At 41.9% G+C, this 27,209-nt stretch overlaps 1 protein-coding gene across 1 annotated transcript; it reads left to right on the top strand.

The window, feature by feature from the left end:
* Window positions 1-64: 64 nt before the first annotated feature.
* Window positions 65-27,129, top strand: LOC124266350 (AFG3-like protein 2). Its single transcript, XM_046701155.1, is given in 19 exon segments — window positions 65-244; window positions 3,160-3,325; window positions 3,583-3,682; window positions 4,139-4,298; window positions 5,208-5,282; window positions 6,182-6,306; window positions 6,433-6,520; window positions 13,800-13,897; window positions 17,480-17,598; window positions 17,601-17,719; window positions 18,152-18,305; window positions 18,640-18,769; window positions 19,671-19,768; window positions 20,858-20,968; window positions 21,622-21,818; window positions 22,707-22,826; window positions 23,843-24,037; window positions 24,692-24,806; window positions 25,784-27,129. Coding segments are annotated over 19 exon segments (2,364 nt in total). The 5' UTR covers window positions 65-160; the 3' UTR covers window positions 25,894-27,129.
* Window positions 27,130-27,209: the final 80 nt, after the last annotated feature.

Genomic DNA, 27,209 nt, shown 5'->3' with positions numbered 1-27,209 from the left:
TCTTCTGTACAGAGAACATTTTTTGCAACGTAACAGTAGAATACGAAACTACCGGAAGCTAGGCTCAAGTAAGAGCACCTTGCTGTTTTCGTAATGCCAGAAGCTCGGCATATTTACCCAAAGTCTGACACTGTATGATTACACTCAATCGCCCTGGAAAATGGCATACAGATATGTTTCAATTGCCAGGAAGGGGCAAAGAATTCTTCAAAGACTTGTGACCTCTAATTGTTCATTTCAAGAAGTAAGTGGTGATGACCTTGCAGGCATTTGTTCAGTTCTGTGAAGTTTTCTTCTCTGCATTACCAGATCAATGTACAAACAAACGTGCATCAGCTGCAGAAACAGGCCATGTTAGTTCCTAAATATTTAATTGAGTATTCAGATTTATTGCAAGATGTGTATTCCGTATTATTCTCGTTCTTTACTTCACGACACTGTGACTGGAAGAGCACCGTTTCCTTATTATCAATATCATGATTATGTAAGCGCTGCAATTTGCTAAAACTATTGACATTGCTACTTATCCAATATATGACCAAGGTAACGGTATTTTGAAGTTATTTTGCATCAATGTAGGGACTAGTGAAGTTAGATAAATTCACTGATTGGCACTGTCTTAAATGCTCTGTCATCGTGGATGATGAAATACTTTACAAACTTGCAGAGTGATTATAATCACGATATTAACCATATTAACATTTATAACATATGTTATATTTGGGATTACACTTTCTTTGTAAAGTACAGATTCTAGTACTTTTGTTGGGTTGAGTTAAAAGTGACTTTTTGCTTGAAATCAGTTTAAGAATCAACACCGAAACGTCGCTCTATGCAATAAACAAGAAGTTGTTATCCAGCTAATTTCATGTTAATACATAAGTTATAATGAATACAATTACATCGTAATCAAAATTAGAATGACAAGCAGAGTATTACCACTACTGTTGGAAATGCAGGGGGTTAAGTCACCAAATAAACAATGGTAACTTATACTTTCACCAGATTTATCCAGTTTATATCATTTCATTAAGTGAAGAGAGAAAATTGTTCATTGGAAAGAAGTTAGACATGTTAACATGGTTTAAAACTGAAAACAAATAATAATTTCATTTGTGATTTCACAATATATGATAGGGATGTTCCTATTATTCTATTACACATAAAGTTGATTGCTGATTTTCAAAAGTATGTATATTGTAAATCATGAAATAAATTCATCACAAATTTAATGCGAGTGCGAGGGTGTAGTCTAAAATGTGTCACAAAATTAATGCGAGATCGGGAATCTGTGTTGATGATAAAATGTGACACTCTGAATCTTTGATGTTGTTCATTTCTTTGTCACACTTGTTATTTACAAAAAAACCTGAATTGAGCTTGTTAAGCAATGAATGGAAATGGGCTGGCGATGTTTTGATTACGCTGCCATGTTTTGATCACGTGATTGCTTGCTACTACTCTTTACAACATATATAAACGTAATCCGAATTAAAAGGTGAGCAAAGATCGCGAAATGATCCTGCATGGTTGGAGAAGGTCCGATCTGGCTGATGTGCTTGAGTGACTTTAAGCAATGACCACTGATTGTAACCAATGATAATTACATGTGACTTGAGATACCTGTAATGAGGAAGTGACCTGTATTGGTGTAATGTGTAGTGTCAACACTTCCTCTATTGTTACATAATTTGCCGATGAATAAGTTCAATGGATATAAAGTGGTGTCTTGGAAATTAGCGCTCATTCGTCAATGGATTTATGAGAGATGTCTAAATTGTTGTTATAATCTGTCTTGTTATGATGAATGCTAACCTGAAGACAATACAGATGGCAAGAGATTTACGTTTTCTGTCTATCATTAAGTTCTCAAAAGTAGACATGGTCCAGGGCTCCAAATAATTTTTCATGATCAGGAATACGTACTCCTTATTTTTTTTAATATAGGGCAAAAAAAAAATGTTGTGGTTCCGATTTCCTACATTTCAGAACTAGGGTAGGTAGGTAGGTTTTTGGGTTTTTTTGCAAAATATTTTTACATTACTCATGTGTCAGAAAATAAATTTAATTTATTATGTGGTGAGTAAAATTGTTAGGCTCGACGGGAATATTTAGGGTCGGTCGGGAAATCGGAACCACAAGCTTCTTTTTTTTAGGCCTAGGAGTACTGGAAAACAATAAGAGTACATTTAGAGTACTGAATGGAAATTAATGGAGTATCAGTAATCTTGTGTTTCGTTTCATATATGCACCACAACATTGCTACTCTTGTGTAAACAGGTAAATAAACAAAATACAATACTTTTTCAGATAAATACGTCTATAAATGATTCTAAGACCGTGCACCATTGCTGTAGTGCGTATATGCTACGTTTTCTAAATTATTTCCTACCGTATCGTGCATATTTTTAATCCGTACATACGCCAACACGGCCCTTATCTGGAGCCCTGTGGTCAGACTGAAATGCATCATTATAATAATGCGAGAAGAGTACAGACGAATTTTTTGCATTACTAAAATGCTTGCATTAATTTCATGATTTACATTATTTAAATAGTATGAATGCATCAGTTTCCTGATGATGATGATGGCCTAACCTTGCTAATATGCACTATGTGGATTTCATTATTAGAAAAGCTCCCTAGCAACTGCTCGTCTTAAGAGTGGATTTAATGTGTATTGTTGTTTGTTGTTTACCACCACTGTCAGTAATTTCCAGCCATATGACAGTGGTCTGTAAATATTCAAGTCTTGATCAGACAGTCCAAGGATCCTGAGGATTGATATCATGAGCACTGAGCTAAGCAGTTGGCATATGATGACATGCATCAAACAAGTCAGCGAGCCTGACCACCCAATCCTCTCAGATGCCTCTTACGACAAGCATGGGTTGCTGAAGACCTGTTCTACCGTGGTCATTTATGGGTCAGAGGTTATGGATTAAATGGTCAGGCTTGGTGACTTGGTCAGCATACACTGACTCTATGGATCATCTGGTCGAGTCTATTGGTCATGTACGTTCCACTGTCATTTAGATGGAATATTGTTATGTGCATCATTAGAAGTGTTAAGCATCAAACAAAACTAAATGCTAATTAATATTAATAATGGATCAGTGTAGATTGTATTCTTGGTAAACCATTCTTATTCTGTTTCAGATGCAAAGGAATCTTCATTTATTCACACGGTTAGCTAGTCATCAACATATAGGTCCCTTACTGCGTGAATGGTCTGTATTTCATCAGAATGTGCCAAAAGGATTTGAGAAATACTTTCCAGGAGGCAAGAAAGCAGCAGGGAAAGAACAGCCGACCAAACCTAAAGGTGTGAAATTTGTAGATAAGTTAGTAGCATGAAAGCTATATGCAGTTACATAGATTACTATATTATTCGTCATGTTCAGGATTACCATAGTTTTAGAATGGGCTTGTGTTGTGTTCATTGGGGACTAGTTATAAAATCCCTTATTCGACTACAGAAAGTGGCCACAACCCAAAAGACTGTTTGCTATATATACATCAGTTCGTTACAGGCGTGTTTGCCATGGTGGTAGTCTTACTAAGTATGGTTGTCCATTTCAGAGCCAGTCAAACCTTCAGAACCCCCTCCTCCCAAATCTGGGTTTTCACAGCCGTCACAAGGATCAGAAAAAAGAGTAGAGTTTTCTTTTCAAATTGGAAAGTAAGTAATGTATCTGTATACAGGAAGTTAGTTAGTGTTAAATGTTAATCTTTATATTTATCAATGACACCTGTATTTTAAAGCAAGAGGGGCAGTGGGGTAGCCTAATAGTTAAAATGTCAGCTCATCACGCTGAGGACCTTTGAGTGTATTTTCTGTGTCATTTTAGACTGCCATGGTATCTCAGTGGGCTAGCACTATAAAACTAGCATTAGTCTGGACTATCAAAAGCTGCCATATATAAGTGCAATAAAGTTAAATGAGTCTGATAGGTGAGATTTATATCTTTAGAACAACCTGTCGACGCGTAATAAACATCTAAAACCTGCATCCTGTTTCCTAAACAGTAAACAGTCCATTAACACATTTTGATGAAACTGACAACTGAGACACTTTAGCAGGTCTCAAACCCAACTCACTCACTCACTTTGACTTGGTGTATGTGTACTTTAACAGGGGGAGGAGCCCGTTTGGTGACCCCAATGACCCCAACACCAGACTGCTGATTGGCCTCATCACTGGTGTCAGTATTGTAGGACTGATTGGACTGTACCAGACGCAGTATAAGGAGATCACGTGGAAGGAGTTTGTCTCCAACTACCTCTCAAGGGGAAGTGTAAGTAGTGCCTCCATTTACACGTAACCACGGTAATGGGATTATTATGGATAGTGTTCAATCTTGAATATCATCATGATTAGTTGTGATCCGTAACCCATGCTTGTCCTAAGAGGCGACTAACAGGAAGGAGTGGTCTGGCTTGCTAACTTGGTTGACACATGTCATCGGTTCCCAATTGCACAGATCGACATGTGTCAACCAAGTCAGCGAGCCTGACCACCCGATCCTGTTAGTCGCCTCTTACCGTCATGATTGTAAAGCAACTGTTGTACATGTAGTAACCATGGTATCTGGATCATAGTGGGTTGTGTTAAAAAATATGATCATGATTAGTTGTGGTTGTCAAGGTACTGTGTATGGTGTCCTGCAATGTTTACAATTTACCGCCTTTAGTAGGTATCTTCCGACCAACATGAACTTAGTTTTATAAATGCCTCCTACAAAGAAGATGTACTTGTAGGTCCATATTTTCTTCTGTATATTTCAGATTTCTTTACACAATACAGCAATAATGAAGGGGTATATGATTTCCCGTCACTATTCTTGAAACAGTTTTAGTTTCTACAGAGTTTGTTCTCTTTGTCTTGATCTCTGAAAGGGCAGTGGGGTAGCCTAGTGGTTAAAGGGTTCGCTCGACGCCCCAGGTTCGATTCCCCACATGGATACAATGTGTGAAGCCTATTTCTGTTGTCCCCTGCCTTGTTATTGTTGGAATATCGCTAAAACTAAAAGTGGCTTGAAACTAAGTCACTCTCTCGCTCACTTGATATCTGAAAACAAAATTGACTCGATTTGTATGGTTTTAAGATGCATATTTAATCAGTACCAAGAATGCCAGCTGAACATCAGGATGAGGTTTTCCAGTGTCAACCATTGCATTAATTGATATATAATTTGTGTTTCAAGGTTGAAAAGTTAGAAGTAGTCAATAAGAAGTGGGTGAGGATCAAGCTGATTCCGGGCACACAAGTAGATGGATCGGTGAGTTGAACTGCAGCTACACACAGTGTACAATTCCAGAGCCTTATCGGTATGCTTGACTGTGATTTGATGTAAACAGTGAAACATCAGTTCTGAATTGCCATTTCCATTGGCCTATTCCTGACAAACAATTATTGGTAAGTAGTAATGTTCTGTAACTACCATTAATAGTGCCAAGACAAAATTCTGTCCAGAATTTTCCAGATTATCAGTTTCCAGACTTGAAAGGTTTTGCTGTATCTTGAGAGACCTGCCATTATGTATTCTTACCTCTACCCAATCAATACAGTTCAAATAAGTAAATATCATTGCAATGGTAGAGTGTAAGTCATTCCTCGTCATTCTGTGAATCTCCTTATGTGACAACTTTCCTGTCTACAGAAACTTGTTCTAACAGGCAAACTGGTGGATTGGGTGGTCAGGTTGATTGCTTCTCACCTTGCTCATAACATCAACCACTGGTTTGTTTATCCACTGGTTTGGAATATTACTTGTGCCATAAAACAACAAACAAATTAAAGCACATGGCACATCTTTACTGGGGGCATTGGGGTTGCCTAATAGTTAAGGCGTCCGCTCATCACGCTGAAGACCCTGGTTAGATTCCCCACATGGGTACAATGTGTGAAGCCCATTTCTGGTGTCCCCCGCCATGATATTGCTCTAATATTGCTAAAAGCGGCGTAAAACCATACTCACTCACTCACTCACATCTCTACTGTATCTAGTTTCACAGTTACATATGCATACAGAAGAATAACGTGTAACATAAACTATCTTAAAAGATGAACTATAGGTTTACAGAGCAATGTGGTTTTCATCTAGCTTTTCTTGCTGACTTACATGTAAGCCCCATCCTGACAGAATGAGTATGATATGTTGCCTTTCTTTTGTTGCAGAGTATGATATGGTTCAACATAGGCAGTGTTGAAGCCTTTGAAAGGAACCTGGAGAATGCACAGCTAGAAATGAATATTGAACCATCCAACTTTGTCAATGTTGTTTATAAAACAGAAACAGAAATGTAAGTAGTCTTTTTCATTTTCATTCACGCACATACCAGTATGGACTGGGTACATTATAAGTATGATAATGTATGAATGTACTTATGTTCTGGCAGCTGTATAGATCAGCATTCTTTGTATTTCAGAGCATCCGTTGCATATTCTGCACTGAACATCATTCTCCCCATCGCCATTTTAATATGGCTCATAAGACGTTCATCAAACATGTTTCAGGTAATATATTACAAAATCATGATACAGACATAGTGAAAGCTTTGCTTATTTTTCCTTATCCTGACTCATGCTCTTTTGCTTGCTTGTCCCCTTCCTCTTGCGAACATAGTGGAACACTTGTATCTCCTTAATTGAAGCTCCCTTCAATGTAAAATCACTAATTGGTACTCACCCACGAGTTACCTCCCCTGCCGTGAGCGCGGGAACAGGTGTCGCCACCCTCTGGCCTCATGCTTCACTCTCTCCTTCTTCGCCCAGTGAGCAGGATGTGAGAGCGCCTGTGTCTCCTTACACACTATATCCTTTGGTTTTTCTTAGTTAGTTACCTTTTATAGTTTACTATAAAGGTATAGCTAGTATCCTTCAGTTATTTGGCGCTAATAATTAATCGTATTTCTACTGTTTATTCACGTGAGTTCGTGGATTGTTCAGCTAGTTTTACATTGATGAAAAACTGTACTATTTGTAGATTACGCTTTTCGCTGCGGATCCGCATGTGGTATGCCCTAGTTGTACTCACGCTTTGTGCGCTTTGACTCACGCTTGCAGTTACTGCATAAATTTAACCAATTCTGCCTTTGATAAATACCATCTTTGCGTCTTGAGACGTGTTGCAGATAGGTCACGCAAACTAGGTGTAGACATGGCCGATACGCCGGATTGCCCATCCAGTCAACTGCTGTCGAGTGATCCCTCCCCGCCTGGTGTTCTGCTTGAGACCCCATCGGAAGAGGGACGTGGGATGCAGTCCGTCACCTCTAAGAAGCGACCGCCTCTCCAGACATCCAGTCATCGCAGACAAAGTCCAAGAGGGCCTCAACGTCTTCTTCAACGCAGACTTCGGTACCCCCAGGGCAGCGTCTTCCTCCAAAGGGAAATCTACGGTCATCGAGAACTTTCTCAGGCGAGATCGCTTCCAGCAGCAGAATTGGGCCTCGATGACCAGCCGATCATCATACCCGACATACATACAAAGAAGCTTACCAGTGACAGCGACAGTGACGCCAGCAGAGATCAACAAGCAGCCTGATGCCTCTACACTGATGTCAGACGAGATCGCTGAGGGCCCCACCGCTAACACAGCAGAAAGGGCACCATCTACTACGCCGCAGATCATCCCAAACGATCTTATGAAACAGATCATGATTATGATGGAAGGCCACTATAGACTGGAGAAGCAGCCATCCCAGGGTCCGAAGTTTCGCGAAGGCTCCAACGTGAGACAGCACCCCCAGGGCACCATCTGTCAACGTAGCAGCCACGACAATGCAGCCTTCGCGAAGGGAAGTCACAGACCACCTCGACGGCGGACCCAGATGTACAGCCTTCGAAGGCCTTCGCATGGCGGGAAGAATCATCACCTTCTTCGGCGCCATACTCAGATATGGAATCTGATCACCAGACCACACGCATGAAGCCTTCGGCGAAGGTCATATCATCGCTCCCCCAGGACCGACGATAATGGCTTCGCTGGCGTGCTCGCTGGCGACACCTGAACCCAGATCGTCTTCATCTAAAAGATCAGCAAGGGACTACACAAGAGCTTCGCTGGGCTATCAGTCCCCTCATAGATCGCCAAGAAGGTCAACCTATCGATATAGATCACCAAGACGATCACCTCACCGATCACCACGCCGATCACCTCACAGGTCTGCACATAAGCCTACAACTAGATCTCCACAAGCGTCAAACGATATAGAGATAGAGCCACACAGCCCTACATCAGAAGAGCAACAACCTCTTATCTATGATGATGGAATGGAAGATGATGGAGGAATTATTTCAGATGCAGAGATAAGATATTGGATGGTCAATAATCTAGATCTCTCATCACCTTCCAAGAGTGGCAATAAGGCTTAGACTTATCTGATGAAAGAAGATGACGCGCAGATGCTATTACACTACCCCCAATCGAATTCGATTGCGGCGGTACCTCAGAACCTAGATACAGCATTTAACAAAGCCAACAAAGGTTCAGACGCCACATCTGCCAAATTTCAGCCAAGAAGTTCTCCACGATAATATGGAACCCTTCTTCAAAGCGCCAAGACATCGATGAGAACTATAAGCTGATCTCCGATGCCAAGAACAAGTACTACAAGATTGATGATCGGAAATTGGTTCAGATAGAAACCATGACGAGGCGTATGTTCTTCGGGTCTAAATAGATCTAGAACAATAAATGAGACACTTATCTCCAGATTTCGAACACGACCTCTGAAGATGACAGAATGATTTACTCGGCCCTACTGATGCAAAAGAAGGACCAGCAGTTTTAACAGATCATCTGACGCCTGTCTCAGCAGCACTGACCTTAGCTCGTCGTCAAGGCCTCCTAGCTTCCTGCAACTGGGGTGAGAACTTTACAGCTCCACTATATACAGCCCGTGGTCTTCCCCATCCATATTTGACGGAGGAATAGACACAGTCTCCAAAGAAGTCACCAAGGATTCTAGAGAAGTCCTGATGATTAAATCGATGGACACGCTTAGCCAGTGTCATTCGACAGACTTCACAAAGATACTCAGGGAGATCTAAATTCACGGGCCTACAAAGAGCTAGAGACAGGAAGATTGCCAGTTCCAGGGGAAGAGATTCTTTTAAATCGTCGCCCATATGGCAACTATAGAGAGAGGGTCAGGGGCGAGGGCAGGACACCCAGAGGTTCCCCTTCAACTATAAACGCTGAAAGACAGGTTCGAACGACTGGAGTCTTCCACCCCAGCCGTTCCAGTACAACCGTCACAAGTGGGTGGACGTCTTCAACTACACTGGGAAAACTGGGGAATACTTTCAAGACACCTATGTCTCCAACATTCTTCAACGCTGATTTAGTGATCCCACTACAGGCCAAGCCTCCACTAACAGTCAACCCTCACAAGTTCGAGGTAGAGGCACAACAACTACTAAAGTTAAGAGAGTATGTTACATTACTCCTAACCAAGCAGGCCATAGAAGTAATAGAGCAAGGAAACATCGAACCAGGTTTCTACTCCCCAGTTTTCCTAGTACCCAAGAAGAACTCCAAGGAGAAATACAGACTCATTTACAACATGAGCTTATTCAACAAGACTTACTTAAACAAACCACCCAGGTTCACTATGATACATCTACCGCAGCTTCTGACGGTAGATGATTAGCCCCATGGACTACATGGGCAGTATAGATCTACAAGATGCTTATCTGCACATCCCAATACATCCCGAATCCAGGAAATACCTTCGGGTTTACGCTAGGCGGGTTACATTACCAGTGGAAAGTACTCCCCATTCGAATAGCATCAGCCCCATGGTTATTCCACGAGGATAACGAAACCGATTGTTATCTATCTACATCGTCAAGGGCTAACGCGAGTGCGTTCTTCCTCGACGACGGGATACAAGTAGATCAAGATCCACAGCATCTCAAACTACAGTTAAACTACATCATAAAGCTACTAACACAGCTGGGATGGTTAGTAAACTTACACAAGTCGGACCTAGTACCATCGCCAAGATCTGCAATTCCTAGGAATCCGATTTATCACCAATCTCAACCGAGGTATAGTCGTATTAGAAGACCGTTGGCTCAAGATCCAACAGATCATTCCACCAGCTCTACTGTCACCGCTACCACTGACAATGGCAGAGCTTACTAGGGTCTTCTAACATCAGCCCAAGACTTGACAGTCATAGGCAGATTACAGTTACGTCCGTTACAGGTCTTCGATCAATACACATCTCGACGACCTACAACCATTCAGTCTACCGATACATCTCAGACCTCATCTATTATGGTGGACAAAGAAATGAATGTCTGCGAAGGGATTTGTTTAGCAGAGCAGGAATTCAAGACCCATCTATATGTAGGCGCGTGCCGCTCCAAGGTTGGGGAGCTCATCTCTCCAACCGGACGGCATCAGGGTTATGGACTCAGCTAGAAAGCAAACTCCACATAAGCGCATTAGAGATGAAAGCTGTAATCAGCGCCATAAGACATTGGAGCAACATTCTACAGAATGCGCACCTGATGATACATACCGACAACTTCGACAGTGGCGTTTTATGTGAACAGACAAGGCTCAACGAGATCGCCGAACCTTTTGAATTTAACCTTTCAACTGTTCGAATTAATCCAAGATCTAAATCTACATGTCAAAGCATGCCACATTCCCCCGGAGCCAGGAATATACTAGCAGACGCACTCTCTCGCCACCACATCTACCGTCCGACAGAATGGATGCTCAATACAGAGATATTTGCACAGATAATCAAGCAAATAGGAGCTAGTAGATCTATTAGCCACAAGGTTCAACAATCAACTACCGACATTACGTGTCACCAGTGCCAGACCCACAAGCATGGGCAACAGACGCCTCTAGCATTTCATGGAAGGCCTCACGCGCGTCGCAGCTTCCTCCGCCCAGCAATAATACCTCTAATTATTACAGAAAATCAACCAAACGCAGAGCCTACAACTCACTTTGGTCGCCCCTATTGGCGGCCAGAGCGTGGTTTCCATTATAATACAAGATATCGGTCAACCGGCACTAGAACTACCCAAGCGCGCCAAACCTGTTAATACATCCTCACACCAAACAGGTGCACAGAAACCCAGAAGTATTCAAACTTCAATGTATGGACTGTATTAAAATGTGTTTAAACAAGAGAGGATATTCTACCAGGGCGGCAAAAGCGGTCACGCTTGCCTTCACGATACTCAACGTAACTTGTATGCGATGACAAGTGGCAAAGTTTCGAAAATTATGCAACAAACAAGGGTTTTACAGCGAGAGATGCTTCACGCATCCTCAAGTGGCAGACTATTTGTGTTACTTACGGCAAAACAAACATTTAAAAGGCTCGACATTGTCAACATATCTTGCGGCGCTTAGTTCTGTGATTTCTATGAGAGCGGGTGTTAAATTAACAAGAACACCAGAGTTACTGGCCTTACTACGTGCTTTCGATTGGAGGACCAAAGCGGAAATTCCACTAGCTTGGGATCTGAATGTAGTTTCACGACACCTCACAAGTGAGGATTACGAACCATTGGAATCAACAACGTTTGAATTTCTCTCACAGAAAACAGTCTTCCTGTTATCGCTAGCCACGGCAGCCAGAATATCTGAAATTCATGCTCTAGATTATGAGAGGATACAGTTTGATGAAAATCAAAGACAGCACCTGGGATTAAGATGGGATTTCATCGCTAAAAATCAACTACCAGGTCAACCAGACAGGTTATTTCACATCCCGCGCTTATCCTCAATTCTTGGATCTCAAGATACATTGGACTTATCTCTATGCCCAGTCACGAGGCTCTCATAATCTATTTACGTCGTTTCCAAAACAAAGGCGAAGATCGCTCAGAAGATTGTTCATCCCGTTATATCGCCTACAAATCAGACAGAAGTCTCTCGTACCACCATATCAATATGGATAAGAACTGTCATTTTACTGCGCGCTATAAGGCAGCAGGACTGGACCCTCCAACAGCATCAAATCCCCATGAAATCAGGGCATTGGCATCCACCCTCGCCCTTCATGGTAACTGTTCATTGAATACAATTATGGAAGGATGCTTTTGGAAATCTAACATGGTGTTTGCTAATCACTATCTCAGAGATATCACCACCGAGGGGCGTCTCTGGCATTCATCATTTCGGTCCTTTGGTCCTCGCCAGCAATTGACAGTCCCTCGTGAGGGTTAATATTCACCCCCCACGAAGATTATTAGATATATGATACATATATTCACTAGCTTATAACTCCATGGAGTTCTAGGGCTATGTACATATTTAGCTTAGGTTATTCAACCTTAAGCTCATACTGAGTTATATTCAGTGTACAGCTACGTTAGAGTAGCAGTTTATATATATATATTGATATATCAGTATATTAGTAAGGTAATACCCCACTTATAGTGTATATATCTATGGATTATTATAAGGAAATATCCTAAGTCTCAATGCCTTATGAAGTTCCATGAAGTTATTACAATATCACTTACTTAAATCACTAATTAATCCAAAGTATTCTGTTTACCCACCACCTCTCCGATTGGATTCTACAAGCAAAGAGAGCATGAGTCAGGATAAGGAAAAATATGTAATTTTCTGAGTAAAATTGATATTTTATACTTATCCTGACTCATGAGGTTAGCCTCCCATCCTCCCCACATAACACTTTGGATTTCCCTGTAAATTCAAGTGTTGGGCTCGCAAAATCAGGAGAGAGTGAAGCATGAGGCCTTACATTATTATTCCTTTAACTGGAGTACAGATTTCTTACAGAAAAGAAGGTATTACGTTTTGCTGAGTTATGTCCCTTACTTGTGTCAGGATCCATTGATAATGGCTTGGACCCAGTTATGATCCTTGGTCAAATGGTCAGATGAATTAAGCCATGTATAACTCTCGGAAGTAAAAGAGCAGTACATAGATACTCTGTGATCCATACCACTTCCAGACATAAGGCCTAAAAAAAAAAATGTTGTGGATCTGATTACCCGACCGACCCTTGAATTCTGGTGCCGACCCTAGTTTTTTTAATAGGTATGAATAAAATAAGCTTTCAGATACCATTGTATTTTGCTGGCACCAACGGACATTGGTCATTCTGATAGAGAAAGTCGACATGATGGCCGCAAGCTTGATTGAATAAACAATTGCACATTGATAAATGTGTTATTTGTTCATACTTTACTTTTAAAAAACAATGTGAAAAAAAAAAGAATTCCTACCTACCTACCCTAAATTTTAAAGTGGTGTAATCGGAACCACAACATTTTTTCTTTGGCCTTAAGTGTAGGGTAGATGGTCTCAGGGATGTGGCCTTGTTGGGTTCTCTCTCACAGCAAGCAGGTTATCATTAGAGGTGTGACGATACAGAAATTTCACGATACGATACGTATCGCGATATCTTGGAAAGATACGATTCGATACGATGGGTATCACGATATGCTATCTTTAGTTATTTTCTTTAAAAATGTGTATTTTGATAACAAGTAACAGTGTAAATTTTGACATAACCGTCAATTTCTAGTGAAAATTCACAACGATACATATCACGATACGAAAAAAAGTATCGATATATTTATTGTCAGAAAAAGTATCACGATTATCGATACTACAATATATCGTCACAGCTCTAGTTATCATTTGGTTAAAAAATATCGCTGAGTGATGACACAAGCATGACAGATGGAGGAATGTAGTGTAAACATCACAGTTATGTCGGACCGTGTGTACTTGTTCAAAGTTTTATGTCTTTTCTAACTTTGAATATTCTTTTTGCAGGGTGGTCAGGGTGGGACTCGAAGAGGAGGAGGGGGGATATTTGGCTTTGGTCAGACAACAGCTAAAATCATGAAAGAAGACATTGGTGTCAAATTCAAGTGAGTACAAAGTACATGTTAACATATTGTTGTATGTCCATGAACATTTTATACATGACGTGTTAGTGTGTGTTACTTTGTACATAAATTGGGGGGGGGGGGGCATTCACATTGTACATGCTTCTCTATAAAAATCATCATAATCCCCCCTAGCTATAAATTATGACTGGTCCCTTATTTTTTCAAATGGATCTCATAACACGCAATTACAGATGTTCACAGTCTGTGATTGTAAGATACCTGTCAGTGTCGAATAATGTTTGGTCTGCTAGCCAGGATATTGCTCTCATCATCAGTTGCTGTTGATTTAAGTATTATTAGCTCATCTTACAGGGGCGGATCCAAAGGGGGGGTGTGGGGGTGTGCATACACACACAACTCACCCCACCCCACCCCACCCCCTTTCCCATGGAAAAAATGTCCATGGTTTTTCTCCCTAACCTTTGGACTTCATGATATATGTGCACCCCCGAAATCCTGGATCTGCTCCTGCATGAGATGACTGGACAGATTCTTTTTCAGAAGAAGTCCTCCTTGGGGTACATATAAACACTAAAATGTCCATTTTCAAAACCTACGACAGTTGTAACTATATTTTAATAAAAATATTTACAAAACAAAAAACACGTTTCTGAGTCTTCCCCAGGGCTAGCAAGCGTCATTCTGCCGACTACTTGTTTTACACTAATTTGCTGGTGGGGGCGTGGGACATATGGGCTAAGGACCCACCCTCTAAATCCACTAAAGGCAAGAAGAGTTCTTCTTCGTCTGCTAATGGGGCCGGGGGTAGGCGGGCCAAGACAGCGGAAAAACCTCCTTCCCCTATTCCCTCAACTTCAGCACAATCTGATTCTGATTCTGCAATGCCGTGCAGCAGCTTAGGGTTACCGTTCACTCGGCCTACCTCTCGGCCCTGCAGAGGAAGCTGGTTGACACGGAGGACGTGGGCGCCGCCGTGTCGTCGTCTTCGTTAGTGAGGCAGCTTACGGAGGTGCACTCACATCTGGCACTCGACGCCATACAGTCGTGCGCAAGCCAGATGATGAGTGCAGTCATGAGCCTCCGTAGGCTATGCCTGTCGGTTGCCAGGTCCTCTCCGGCTACACAGCAGGCACTACTCTCTCTGCCCTTCAGGATGGGTTCGACCTTTTTCCTGGGGGCTTTGACAGTAGTCAGGGAGGCCGCGGAGGCGGTTAGCCAGTTTAAGGACTCAAAGCCCTGACTCAAGCATTTCCTGGTTACCGAAAAGGACAGAGGGTTCAGGCCCATTCTCAATCTAAAGGGCCTGAACAATTTGATGGAGGTACCATCCTTCAAGATGGAGACACTGCGCTCAGTGATCTCATCTGTGGAGCCAGGGGATTGGCTCACGTTAATCGACCTCAAGGGCGCTTACCTCCACGTACCGATGCACCCCAAGTTCAGGAAATACCTCTGGTCTTCCTTTGACGGGAGGTGCTATCAACTTTCGTGTACTCCCCTTCGGCATCTCGACGGCGCCAAGGGTGTTCACAAAACTCATGTTAGTGCCGGCTCAAGTCGCCAGGGCAAAGGGCAACTTTTGTTACCCGTACCTGGACGACTGGCTTCTCAGGGCACTCGCCACCCACTTGAGTCGGGATGCCACACAGGCAGTGATGGATATTCTCACCAAGTTGGGTTGGATTATCAACCTCAAGTAATCAGAGCTGGTTCCAACACAAGGTCTGGTTTTCTTGCAGGCAAGATTCGAGACACAGCAGGGTTTAGTCTCTCTGTCTCAGGACCACATTTCCAAAGGGCGACCTCACAGCTTCCGGCCTTTGGTCCGAAAACGAGGCGACCCTGCACATCAATGTGCTAGAATTGAGAGCGGTTCGGTTGGTGTTCGAATGCTTCGTGGAGCCGGTTCGGAACCGTGTGGTTCTTCTAGAAATGGACAATCAAATGGCGATGTCCTACATCCTGAAGTAGGGCGGTACGGTGGCTCCGTCACTCCTTCAGGAGGCGTGGCAGTTTCTACTGTGTGCGATCAGTTAAACATACAGGTTATGGCCGTTTATCTCCCGGGGGAGGACAACGTACGAGCAGATGCGCTCTCGCGTCGTATCCGAGCCCCTCACGAGTGGTTACTCGACTGGGAGATATTCGGGATTATCTCCCAGTTGTTTTGGTCATTCCAGGTGGATCTGTTTGCCTCTGGGGTGACGAACCAGACTCCGATGTTTTGCTCACGGCTCACGGATCCGTGAGCAATCGCCTCCGATGCCTTCCAGCATGGACAGGGTTCTGTGGGCTTTCCCACCGATACCCCTGATCTCCAGGGTCCTATCACAGCTAGCCACCCAACCAGCGCGACTACTTGTGCTTCTTGCACCTCTGTGGTCATCTCAGTGCTGGTTTCCGGTCGCTCATGCAGCCACCTGTACTATTACCAATGCGGCCGGACCTTCTATCCCGGAAGGGCCAGCCACACCCGGATCCCAGGATTCAGTGGGTGGCTTGTCCACTGTCCAGAGTCGCCTCCAAGCGCGTGGAATTCCTGCACCAGTTGCAGACACAATTCTGGCTTCGCAGAGGGATTCGACTAACGTACAGTATGAGGATAGATGGGCCCGTTATGCGTGCTGGTGTGGAAACAGAGGGATACTTGATCCCTTTTCTTCGACTGTAGTTGAGGTGTTGGAGTTTTTACAGTCTCGGTTAGAAGCCGGCCTAGCCGCGTCTACTATCCGAGGCTTTTCCACGGCTATTTCAGCCTTCCACATTCCTGCCGAGGGTGCTCTTTTGGGACAACACCCTTTGGTCCAGCGTTGCTAAAACAGGTGTGGACAGAGTGTGTCCGGCCGTCCGACGGATAAGTCTCCCATGGGATTTGTCCATCGTCTTAGGCTGGCTCTCCAGCCATCTCTTTTACGATATGTCTGATTTTGTCTCTACAACTATTGAGTTGGAAAATGGCTTTTTTGGTGGCACCTATTGATCTTCCCGCCTTTATGCTGCCTGCTTCGTCTGGTAACACAAAGCACCAATCGCACCTGTAAGACATACGCAAGACTCTTAAAGCGTATATCAAAAGAACAGCATCTCAGCACAGTTATTCTGTTGCTATGGCGGTGGCAAGGCCGGTCATTTGGCTACTACACTAACTTTATCTAGATGGATTGTGTCTTCGATTTGTATGGGTTACGTACACAAAGGCTTATTCCTCTTTCTTTCTCTCCCACCCGCCTCCCCTCATTCTGTCTGATACGTTCAGCATGAAAAGTGAGGTGCGAGGTTGTTGGCTAGAGTTATCTGCTCTTGCCGGTAGGGGGCCCCTCGGGGGTCCTGTAGGGGTGGTCTCACAAGACAAAAAAGTGTTTTTTGTTTTGTAAATATTTTTATTAAAATATAGTTACAACTGTCGTAGATTTTTAAAATGGACAGTTTAGTGCTTATATGTACCCCAATGAGTACTTTCTTCAAAGAATTCATAACCTCTACAGGTTTGTATAAATTTTACTAAGCTCAAGCTTCATACTAGCAGCTAAAACTCATGACTGGACTTAGGGAGATTTTAGAGATTTAAGCTACACAAAAAGACTGTTTATTTATTTTCAGGGATGTAGCTGGTTGTGAAGAGGCCAAGGTGGAGATAATGGAGTTTGTCAATTTCCTCAAGAATCCTCAGCAGTACATTGACCTTGGAGCCAAGATCCCTAAGGGAGCCATACTGACAGGCCCCCAGGTACAGGCAAGACCCTCCTAGCCAAGGCTACAGCAGGGGAGGCCAATGTGCCTTTCATCACCGTGTCAGGATCCGAGTTCCTCGAGATGTTCGTTGGCGTTGGTCCCTCCAGGGTAAGACAAAACAGAAAGGCCAGATGTATTTCTAATACATTTGGGCTTCATTTCTTTGACAGCTCAATTTGGACATTTCAATCTTAGCGAAAGGAAAACCGCCACAGAACTCAAATGTGCCATCAGTTGTTCGCCCTTTTGGTTGGAGTTGCCATTGCTCTCAGGAAAGACAGGATGTGATAATATTCACACAATAAGAAGTTGGCCATTACTGATTATATAGGTATTCAAGACATCAAGTATGCTGGCTTGAATTCCAAACTCAGTCATACTGGGAATTTGGGAGCCTAGACAAAGACTCTCTATTGAGGAAATCCACCTGGAACAACCTCGTATGTAGGCTGAAGCTGGGATGAGTGGATGAATCATTTATAAATTTTGAATTTCAGCATTTTTACTCTCTTGGTGAATTGCAGTTTGTTTTGCTTGCAGGTGCGAGACATGTTTTCCATGGCCAGGAAGAATGCTCCATGTATTCTGTTTATTGACGAGATTGACGCTGTGGGACGGAAGCGAGGAGGTCGCAGTATTGGTGGGCACAGTGAGCAGGAAAATACACTCAACCAACTCCTGGTGGAGATGGATGGTATGTGGCCACCTGTGTTGTTCAATTTACAGCAATTTACAAATTTACAGAATTTAAGGGAAATGGTCAGCATTGGTCAAAACTACTTGCTCTCGATATTTTGATGCTTTTATTATTCAGACCTGATTGAGATTGTGGTTTTCAAGAAATGGAAACAAATTCTCAAGGAGATCAAGATGTTGAGATTGTACTTGTCTTTTTGTTTTGTCAATACATTTTATGGAAAAAATGTCATATTCATTTGAACATTGTTTTGCTGATTTCCTGATTTCACCCAAGGTTTGATGGAAGTATGGTTGACTAAAGTTGTCCATGTTTTTTCTCTGCTTCTCAGGTTTCAACACACAAAGTGGTGTCGTTGTGTTAGCGGCGACAAACAGAGTAGATATTCTAGATGGTGCACTCTTACGGCCTGGCAGATTTGATAGGCAGATCTTTGTACCGGCTCCAGACATCAAAGGGAGGTAAGTCTCAAGGCTTTTTCAGACTGGCATCTTCCCCACTTCATGCTCTAAGCTGATGATTGAAACACTGTTGTTACTGAATTTTTAGTATTAAGTTTTACACAAAATACCAACAAATATCAGCAAACATTCAACATAGTCCTAAGAGTCCTAAGGACCGCCTCCGTGGTGTAGTGGTTAGAGCGTCCGCCCGGAGTGCGGAAGGTCGCGGGTTCGATCCCCGACCGCGGCATACCAAAAGACGTTAAAATATGGTACTTGTTGGTCCCTGCCTGGTGCTCGGCATTAATGGGTACAACAAGGACTGGTCGGCTCGGAGTCAGCATAATGTGTCTGATTGGGGTATTCATGTTTCACTGCGGCATGGTGTCTCAGTGGGCTAGCACTATAAAACCTGCTTCAGTCTGGGCTAGTACAAGCAGCCGCACATACACATACAGACCAATTCCACCAAAACCTAAGATTCGACACTTGTTGTCATTTCCATAGACTTACGACGTTAAACCCAATTCCACCACCACCTAAGAGTCCTAAGAGTTCCTGACCACCTCTGTGGTGTAGTGCAGAAGACTGTCAGCTCGAGTTCGATCCCGGCTGTGTCATACCAAAAGATGTTAAAATATTGCTTTTGGCATTAATGGGTACAACACTGACTGGTCAGCTCGAGTCAGTATAATGTGTCTGAGTGTTGTAATCATGCTTAACTGTGGCATGGTATCAGTGAGTTAGCACTATAAAACAACTTAAGTCTGGGCTAGTACAAACAGTCACACATACACACACATGCGCAACGTCGTTATATTCCATGTAACTTTCATGCACCTTCCACTGTATGTCAAAAATAAGTGTGCTGAGTAGGACCAGTTTTCTGTTTTCATCTTTGATTGATTTCTATTTTCAGAGCATCAATTTTTAAAGTGCATTTAAAACCCCTGAAGACACAGGTAGACAAGGAAGAACTTGCCCGGAAAATGGCAGCATTGACACCAGGGTTTTCAGGTATGGTTTCAATCGTAGTGTGTGTTAGTGAGTTAAAGTCTTCATCCCATCAGCAGCATTTCAGCCGTACTTGGACTTGAAGAAGTTAAACAGTTATACTGTACTAAAAACTATCATCAATGGACTATATTAAAGATCCGGGTTAGAATTGGTCTTCAGCAACTTATGCTTGTCGTAAGAGGCAACTAACAGTATCGGGTGGTCAGGCTTGCTTACGTGTTTGATACATGTCTTAGTATCCCAGTTGAGTAGATCGATGCTCATGCTGTTGATCACTGGATTGTCTGATCCAGATTCAGTTATTTACCAAATGCGTTCCCATAGCTGGAATATTGTTGAGTGCAGCATTATGCAACAAACAAAACAAGAACAGAGATACAAAATGAACATTTGGCTCATGACAACTATCACCAAGGTCTTCCAGAAGAGCAGCCCATTTCTGGTATTCCCCTCAGTGATGTTGCTGGAATATTACTAAAAGCTGGAAACCAAAAGGTCAGTCAGTCAGTCCTAGAAGAGCATTTTAATCCTGGATCTGAATTTAGGTCCTCAGCATTGTTTTGCTTGTTGTAAGAGCCATCTGAAGGTTTAGGTTCATTTCATAACTGATTATGTGGTTGATAAAGTCTGATGGCATGAGTGAGTGAGTGAGTTTATTTTACGCTTCACTCAGCACTATTCCAGCTATATGGCTGGCAGTCTGTAAATAAGCGAAGTCTGGACCAGACAATCCAGTGATCAACATCATGAACATCGATCTGCGCCGTTGGGAACTGATGACATTGTCAACCAAGTCAGTTAAGCCTGACCACCCGATCCTGGATCTGCCTTTAGGTCCTCAAGCATAGTTTTGCCTTGTGTAACAAGCATGGAAGGTTGAAGTCCATTTCATACCCTGATTATCTTTGATAGGTCCGATGGCATGAGACATTGGTCATTGTATGTATAGCGGTTTTGTCTGTTTGATTTTGTTCCATGTTATGACGCTACTTGCAAGAATGTGCGTTTTGATTATAGCATGTATATTGCCCTGTATGCTGTACACATGTTATATTATTGTCAGTATCATGTTTCCCTGTTGTTTTGTAGGTGCTGACATAGCAAATGTTTGTAACGAGGCAGCCTTGATAGCAGCAAGAGATCTGAACACTGAAATCAACATAATGCATTTCGAGCAGGCCATTGAGAGAGTTGTGGCAGGTTTGTGAAGAGGTTTCTCAGAGTCCCTCATCATGCTACTTTCACTGCAATGTTTCAGTCTGAGATTTACACAAGTCTTACGTCCTGCTCAACCCCATTACAGGTAGTTCAGTTGATAATACTCCGGATGTCAAATAAATGACGGTGACTGTACAGTGTTGTATGGCAGTACTTCGCATGGGCTGTTAATAATAGGGCTGTAATGATGCATCGAACTATTGATGGATTGCAATTGTTGAGTCCCTGATAGCAATTAATCGATGGTAGAAACGAAAAACTATCGATGCATCGATAGTATGTGTGACTATCGATAGTTTAGTAACTGACTTCCGTTCATAAATGCGCAGCTCAAAATACAGGAAGTACCAGATTCGTTCACTTTGATTTAGAGTTGTCTGCCCCTGTAGTAGTAGTAGTAGTAGTCTCTTGTACTAGAAGAAGTAGTAGTAGTGTAATAGTAGTAGTAGTAGTAGTAGTAGTCTCTTGTAAACAAACTTGATCTGGGTTTCAAGTTTCTAGTCGGTTATCAAAAGAGACTGGAATTAGACCTTTAACAAATTTGCTAAAATTAAAGCAAGGCAAAAATTCAGCCCTTACATTTACATATCAGGTTTTCAGAACAGCAGCATGTTCTATTGTGGTTTCCCATGTAGGTTTGGAGAAGAAGACCCAGGTTCTACAGCCGGAAGAGAAGAAGACTGTGGCGTACCACGAGGCAGGTCATGCAGTAGCTGGGTGGTACCTGGAGCATGCTGACCCTCTCCTTAAAGTGTCCATCATCCCCCGCGGCAAGGGACTCGGCTATGCACAGTATCTTCCCAAGGAACAATACTTGTACACTAAAGAACAGGTAGGTGTCTCTCAGATTACATTTGTCACAGATGGGTCATGTTGATGTTCTTGATGTTTCTTCTGAAACTGGGTTGTATGCATCATTTTTAGTGGATAGTGATGTTGACATAGGAGCTGTTATCAGCTGAGCTAGTTCGACAGAAACATTACCAGCCTCTTGTACTAGAAGTAGTAGTAGTAGTTGTAGTAGTAGTAGTAGTGTAGTAGTAGTAGTTGTAGTAGTAGTAGTCTCTTGTACTAGAAGTAGTAGTAGTAGTAGTAGTAGTAGTAGTAGTAGTAGTAGTAGTAGTAGTCTCTTGTACTAGAAGTAGTAGTAGTTGTAGTAGTTGTAGTAGTAGTAGTAGTAGTAGTAGTAGTAGTAGTCTCTTGTACTAGAAGAAGTAGTAGTAGTAGTAGTAGTTGTAGTAGTAGTAGTAGTAGTAGTAGTCTCTTGTACTAGAAGAAGTAGTAGTAGTAGTCTCTTGTACTAGAAGAAGTAGTAGTTGTAGTAGTTGTTGTAGTAGTAGTAGTAGTAGTAGTAGTAGTAGTCTCTTACTAGAAGAAGAAGTAGTAGTAGTAGTAGTAGTCTCGCATACTAAAAGTAGTAGTAGTAGTAGTAGTAGTACTGCAGTGTATATATGTGTTACCTAGAGGTGTTATTGTAAAGCACTGTGTGGTATGTTTTCACATCAAGTCCAATTTTACTGTCTAACTGCTTAACACCAAATATGGTGTTGATATGCTACTCAAAAGAAATGGAGGAACGCCTGAACTGCCATAACAGATTAACTATAGTAATATAAAATCAGACATTCCTAACCAATTTTGACCAGTATGTATTGTTGTAAAGCTGAAATTTATGTTCACTGTACATCAGACATGAGACATTTTCCATTGTGTTCCCCAGCTGCTGGACAGAATGTGCATGACCCTTGGTGGCCGAGTTTCGGAACATATCTTCTTCAACAGGATCACAACAGGTGCCCAGGATGACTTGAGGAAGGTCACACAGAATGCATATGCACAGGTATATCTTGTCATACTTTCTACAGTATTTAACAGTATTTAGTCCAATTGCCATGATTACAAGGTTTTGAAAAATCGTCAGATATTGTTCATCAGTTATTGATCTATGGTGGTTCAGTATTAGTGATCTTCTGACTTCAGTCATATAGCAGTAGACAAATTATGTACCATAACAAGAGTTCCCAGTTTCATTATTAGTTCATGGTTTGCTGAAAGAAGGCATTGTTTTTCATGATTGTAGAGTCTTTCTGTAATTTTTGGTTTGGACAAAGCCAGGCTGAACAATCAAGAAGGGTGCATTTAGCATGGTTAGCTTAAGTGAGCTTTGAAATGATTGGTTGGTTGGTTTGTTGTTTAATGTCGCACTCAGCAATATTCCGGCTATATGGCGACAGTCTGTAAGTAATCAAATCTGGACCAGACAATCCAGTGATCAACACCATGAGCACCGATGTACACAATTGGGATATGAATTATGATGACATGGATCAAGAAAGTCAGCGAGTCTGACCACCCAATCCCGTAAGTCCCCTCTTATGACAAGCATGGGTTGCTAGACCCATTCTAACCCGAATCTTCACGGGTCACATTGAAATGAGACAATGGAACCTGGACATGCAGGATGCACACATCCAACACAGGGGTGGAATAACTTTAAAATTGCTAGTGTACTCCGAAACAGTGGCACATGTAAAATCACTTGCCCTGATAATTTTTCCACAATACCGGACATTTTCTTGTTGATTTTTATAAATAAACAACATAATTAACATTGGAAAGTCAACTGGACACCGGTACAGTGTGATATACAAATTTGCTTGCCCGACAGAAAAAGCACTGGACTCGGACATCAGGCAATGGGTTATTTCCACCCCTGCCAACATTAACACTGTAGATGTGGAAGTGGTGAGAGATCCACTTGAAGCCATGGTTTAACTACCATGATGTTCACTTCAACGCATATCCTTCCGTCCTGTCTTATGTTTAAATCATACCAAAGATACCTTTCTGTTGCAGGTGGTCCAGTTCGGTATGAACGAGAAGGTCGGTCAGTTGTCCTTCCAGATGCCCAACCAGGGAGAGATGGTGTTTGACAAGCCTTACAGTGAACAGACAGCTCAGATCATTGACGAAGAAGTCCGAAACATCGTACAGGATGCTTACAAGCGGACGCTAGAATTGCTGACAAAGCACAAAGCAGAAGTAGAGAAGGTAGGTTCAGTAAATGGAGGGTCAGTTTTGTTCTTTGAAAACCAATCAGGTTATTTCTTGTGTTGGGAAAAGGAGATTTGAATGTTCCCATCATTCTGCCATTGATGTTAACAGGAAAACAGTTCTTTTGCATGTTTTCAAGACATTACTTAGCCAGGTGAATTCAGATCTGAAGGAGCAGTGGGGTAGCCTGGTGGTTAAAGTGTTTGCTCGTCACACCTAAGACCTGGGTTCGATTACCCACATGGGTACAATGTGTCAAGCCCATTTCTGGTGTCTCCCACTGTGATAATTCTGGAATATTGGTAAAAGCAGCTTGAAGCTGAACTCAGACACTCACTCAGATGCTACTCTTACTCCAAAGTGGTAACGTCAAAGACCTAAATGACTCGTGATTTTCCTCCTACAGTAAGCTGCCATGCCATAATGTAACTGGAATGCTGTTAAAAGTAGTGTTAAACCTAACTCTGTCTCCTTGTATTCATAAATTCATATTCAGTCATGTATTGATTTTATGAATGGCTGAAATTTATGAATTAAAAATGAAACATTAGGTGGAGTTCAAACTGCATGCATTAGTCATTTTAGGGTTCAATATGAGTAACTCAGGTTGTTGCTGTCAAGTTTTGTACTATTTGATAATGTTCTTCACAGGTTGCTCTTCGGCTTCTTGCCAAAGAAAAACTGGACAAAGATGATATGGTGGAACTGCTTGGAGCTCGTCCATTTGCTGAGAAGTCAACATATGAAGAGTTTGTGGAGGGAACAGGTGAGTGTGTTGGGAACAATCCTGACACACCCAAATCCTGATCCTGTGAAGATCTGGCTTAAAATTGGTCTTCAGCAACCCACACTTGTCGTAAGTGGCGACTAAGGGGATCAGGTAGTCAGGCTCGCTGACTTGGTTGACACATGTCATCCTATCCCGATTACGCAGATCGATGCTCATGCTGTTGATCACTGGGTTGTCTGATCCAGACTAGATTATTTACAGACCGCCACCATACAGCTGGAATATTGCTGAGTGCGGCGTCTAACAACCAACCAACCAAATCATATTCTCGTCACATGCTACGTTCTAACGGAATAGCGAATTAATTAAAGTACACATCTTCGGCAACATTGCAATGTCGAGGTGTAATTAGACATGGGGCAGGGAAAACAACAAATCGTCGTTAGACAACAAACCAACCAACTTCAGCATGATGAGCAAAAGCTTTAACCACTGGGCTACCCCATAGTGTTGGGAATTGGTTAAAATCTCATAATTGATGATTGGTTCATTACAACCGATCAATCATCAAAAATAATTGGTTAGCGTCATTTGTGAAATTTTCCTGGTTATTTTTGTTAATGAAAAAGAAGAAGAAAAAACATGTAGGCCTTCTTCTTTTTTTTTGCAAATTGCACAAAATGCATTTGTAAATTTCACATCTTTAAAGGATGACTAGTATGTTAGGAACATAAATTTCTTGAAGTCTTTAAGATAAATTCAATCATGACATGGAACGAGCTTGTAGTGATTATGAAATGTAAAGTTAATGACAGACAAAACCAGCCTTGTGAAAAATATTATAAATGCCAAGAAATGTTCCAGAATTGTTTGCGTTCGATTATGAAAAAACATGATCGATTGCTTGGTTGTTTAATCACTGCGACCAATCTTCGATTTCAATTAATCTGACCACCACTACTACCCCACCACCCTTTAAGATTTTAACCTAGTCCTGTTTTATCTGTGGTCAGGGTCATTTGAAGAGGACACAGCGTTGCCCAAAGGTCTAGAGAGCTGGAACAAAGAACGTGACAATAAAGACTCTGAGACCCCCGAAAAACCAGAGAAGGCAGCCAGCTAGCCAGGTGGATCTCCTGGAGTTGTCTACCTTGGTTAGAGACATCCTGTCACAGCTGAACCCACTGAAGGGTCCCTGTCTTGTATAAATTGAAACGTGACCGTGATCCCGTACAAGACTTACCATATGAAGTGTTGAAGACTTCTGAAATCATTCTGCAAGTTTGTGCCGCATAAGCTGGCTTTGATTTTCAAAGCCTGTGTCATAGTTGTCATGTATATTTGTTACCATGGTTACAGACAAGTCATCAGATTGTAGTCACTTTTCAGGAATTGTAGAATTAATGATTTTTTTTCCCCACTGGCTTTGCGGTCAACTCCGGTGTTAGTCCATTTGGGTATAACCTAAAATGGCATCTACCTTCTCACAGAAAATCATACAGCACATATTAAAAAAACATTTTGATAAAAATATATCGGATTTGAAAAAATAATCTTTGATGTCACTGTTAAGACAATCTTAACTATAAGAAATCAGAATATATGTACTGTGAACAACAATAAAGAACAAAACATGGATTTACTTCTACAATAACAAGAAAAACATCATTTTACCTCAGATTTTACTCATAAGTAGCAGGGTGCCATTATACAAAACAACCTTAGCGCTAAGGTAATCAAAAGTCACATACCTCTACAGAGACTTACGATAGACTTAGCACAATCGTAAGTCTAAGGTTGTTTTGTGCCGATTAGACTTGGCACAACCTTAAGTCTAAGGTTGTTTTGTACATCGGACCAGGACAATGTTTATGGCTGGAGAAAGTGTGTTATGGAAAGACACTTATTATTTGGCTGCTTTCTTTCTGAAATGTGTTTTTTCATATGTCTTGAAGCAGTGACCAAAGGAATATTCTGTCTCTGTCAGAAATAAGAGTTCCCCAAGAATACTAAGTTAATGGGCTTGACTACCACAGATGTTGTCTAAAACAGCAGATTTTACATCAGGTTTTGAAAACCCTCACGATATTAGATAAGATATGTGATTTAAATAAAATTTGAAACGATTACATGACAACGACACTGTACGACTACAGGGCAATATTTACCACCTGATTATGCAGCTGAAGTGCTGGTGGATGAGTCTGAGTGCCTCTGCCTGATGGAGAAAGTTGTGTAAATGTGTGACGTATGGCTGTTGTTAGAACTACCCTGTGCTACTGGGTGGGTGCTCCACCCTCCTATCATGTTGAAGTGATTAATGTGATGTATTTAATAAAAACAAAAGGTATACATTGTTTACGAGAGTTAGGTTGTCTTTTCACATTGTCTGACCTTTGTATGCTTCGATTATGGTTTTTTTAACACCTAAGAAACATA

This window comes from Haliotis rubra, unplaced genomic scaffold, assembly GCF_003918875.1.
Source record: "Haliotis rubra isolate DU_JTF1 unplaced genomic scaffold, ASM391887v1 Scf125, whole genome shotgun sequence".
NCBI classification, from domain to species: domain Eukaryota; kingdom Metazoa; phylum Mollusca; class Gastropoda; order Lepetellida; family Haliotidae; genus Haliotis; species Haliotis rubra.
This window is presented reverse-complemented; position numbering and strand designations above follow the sequence as displayed.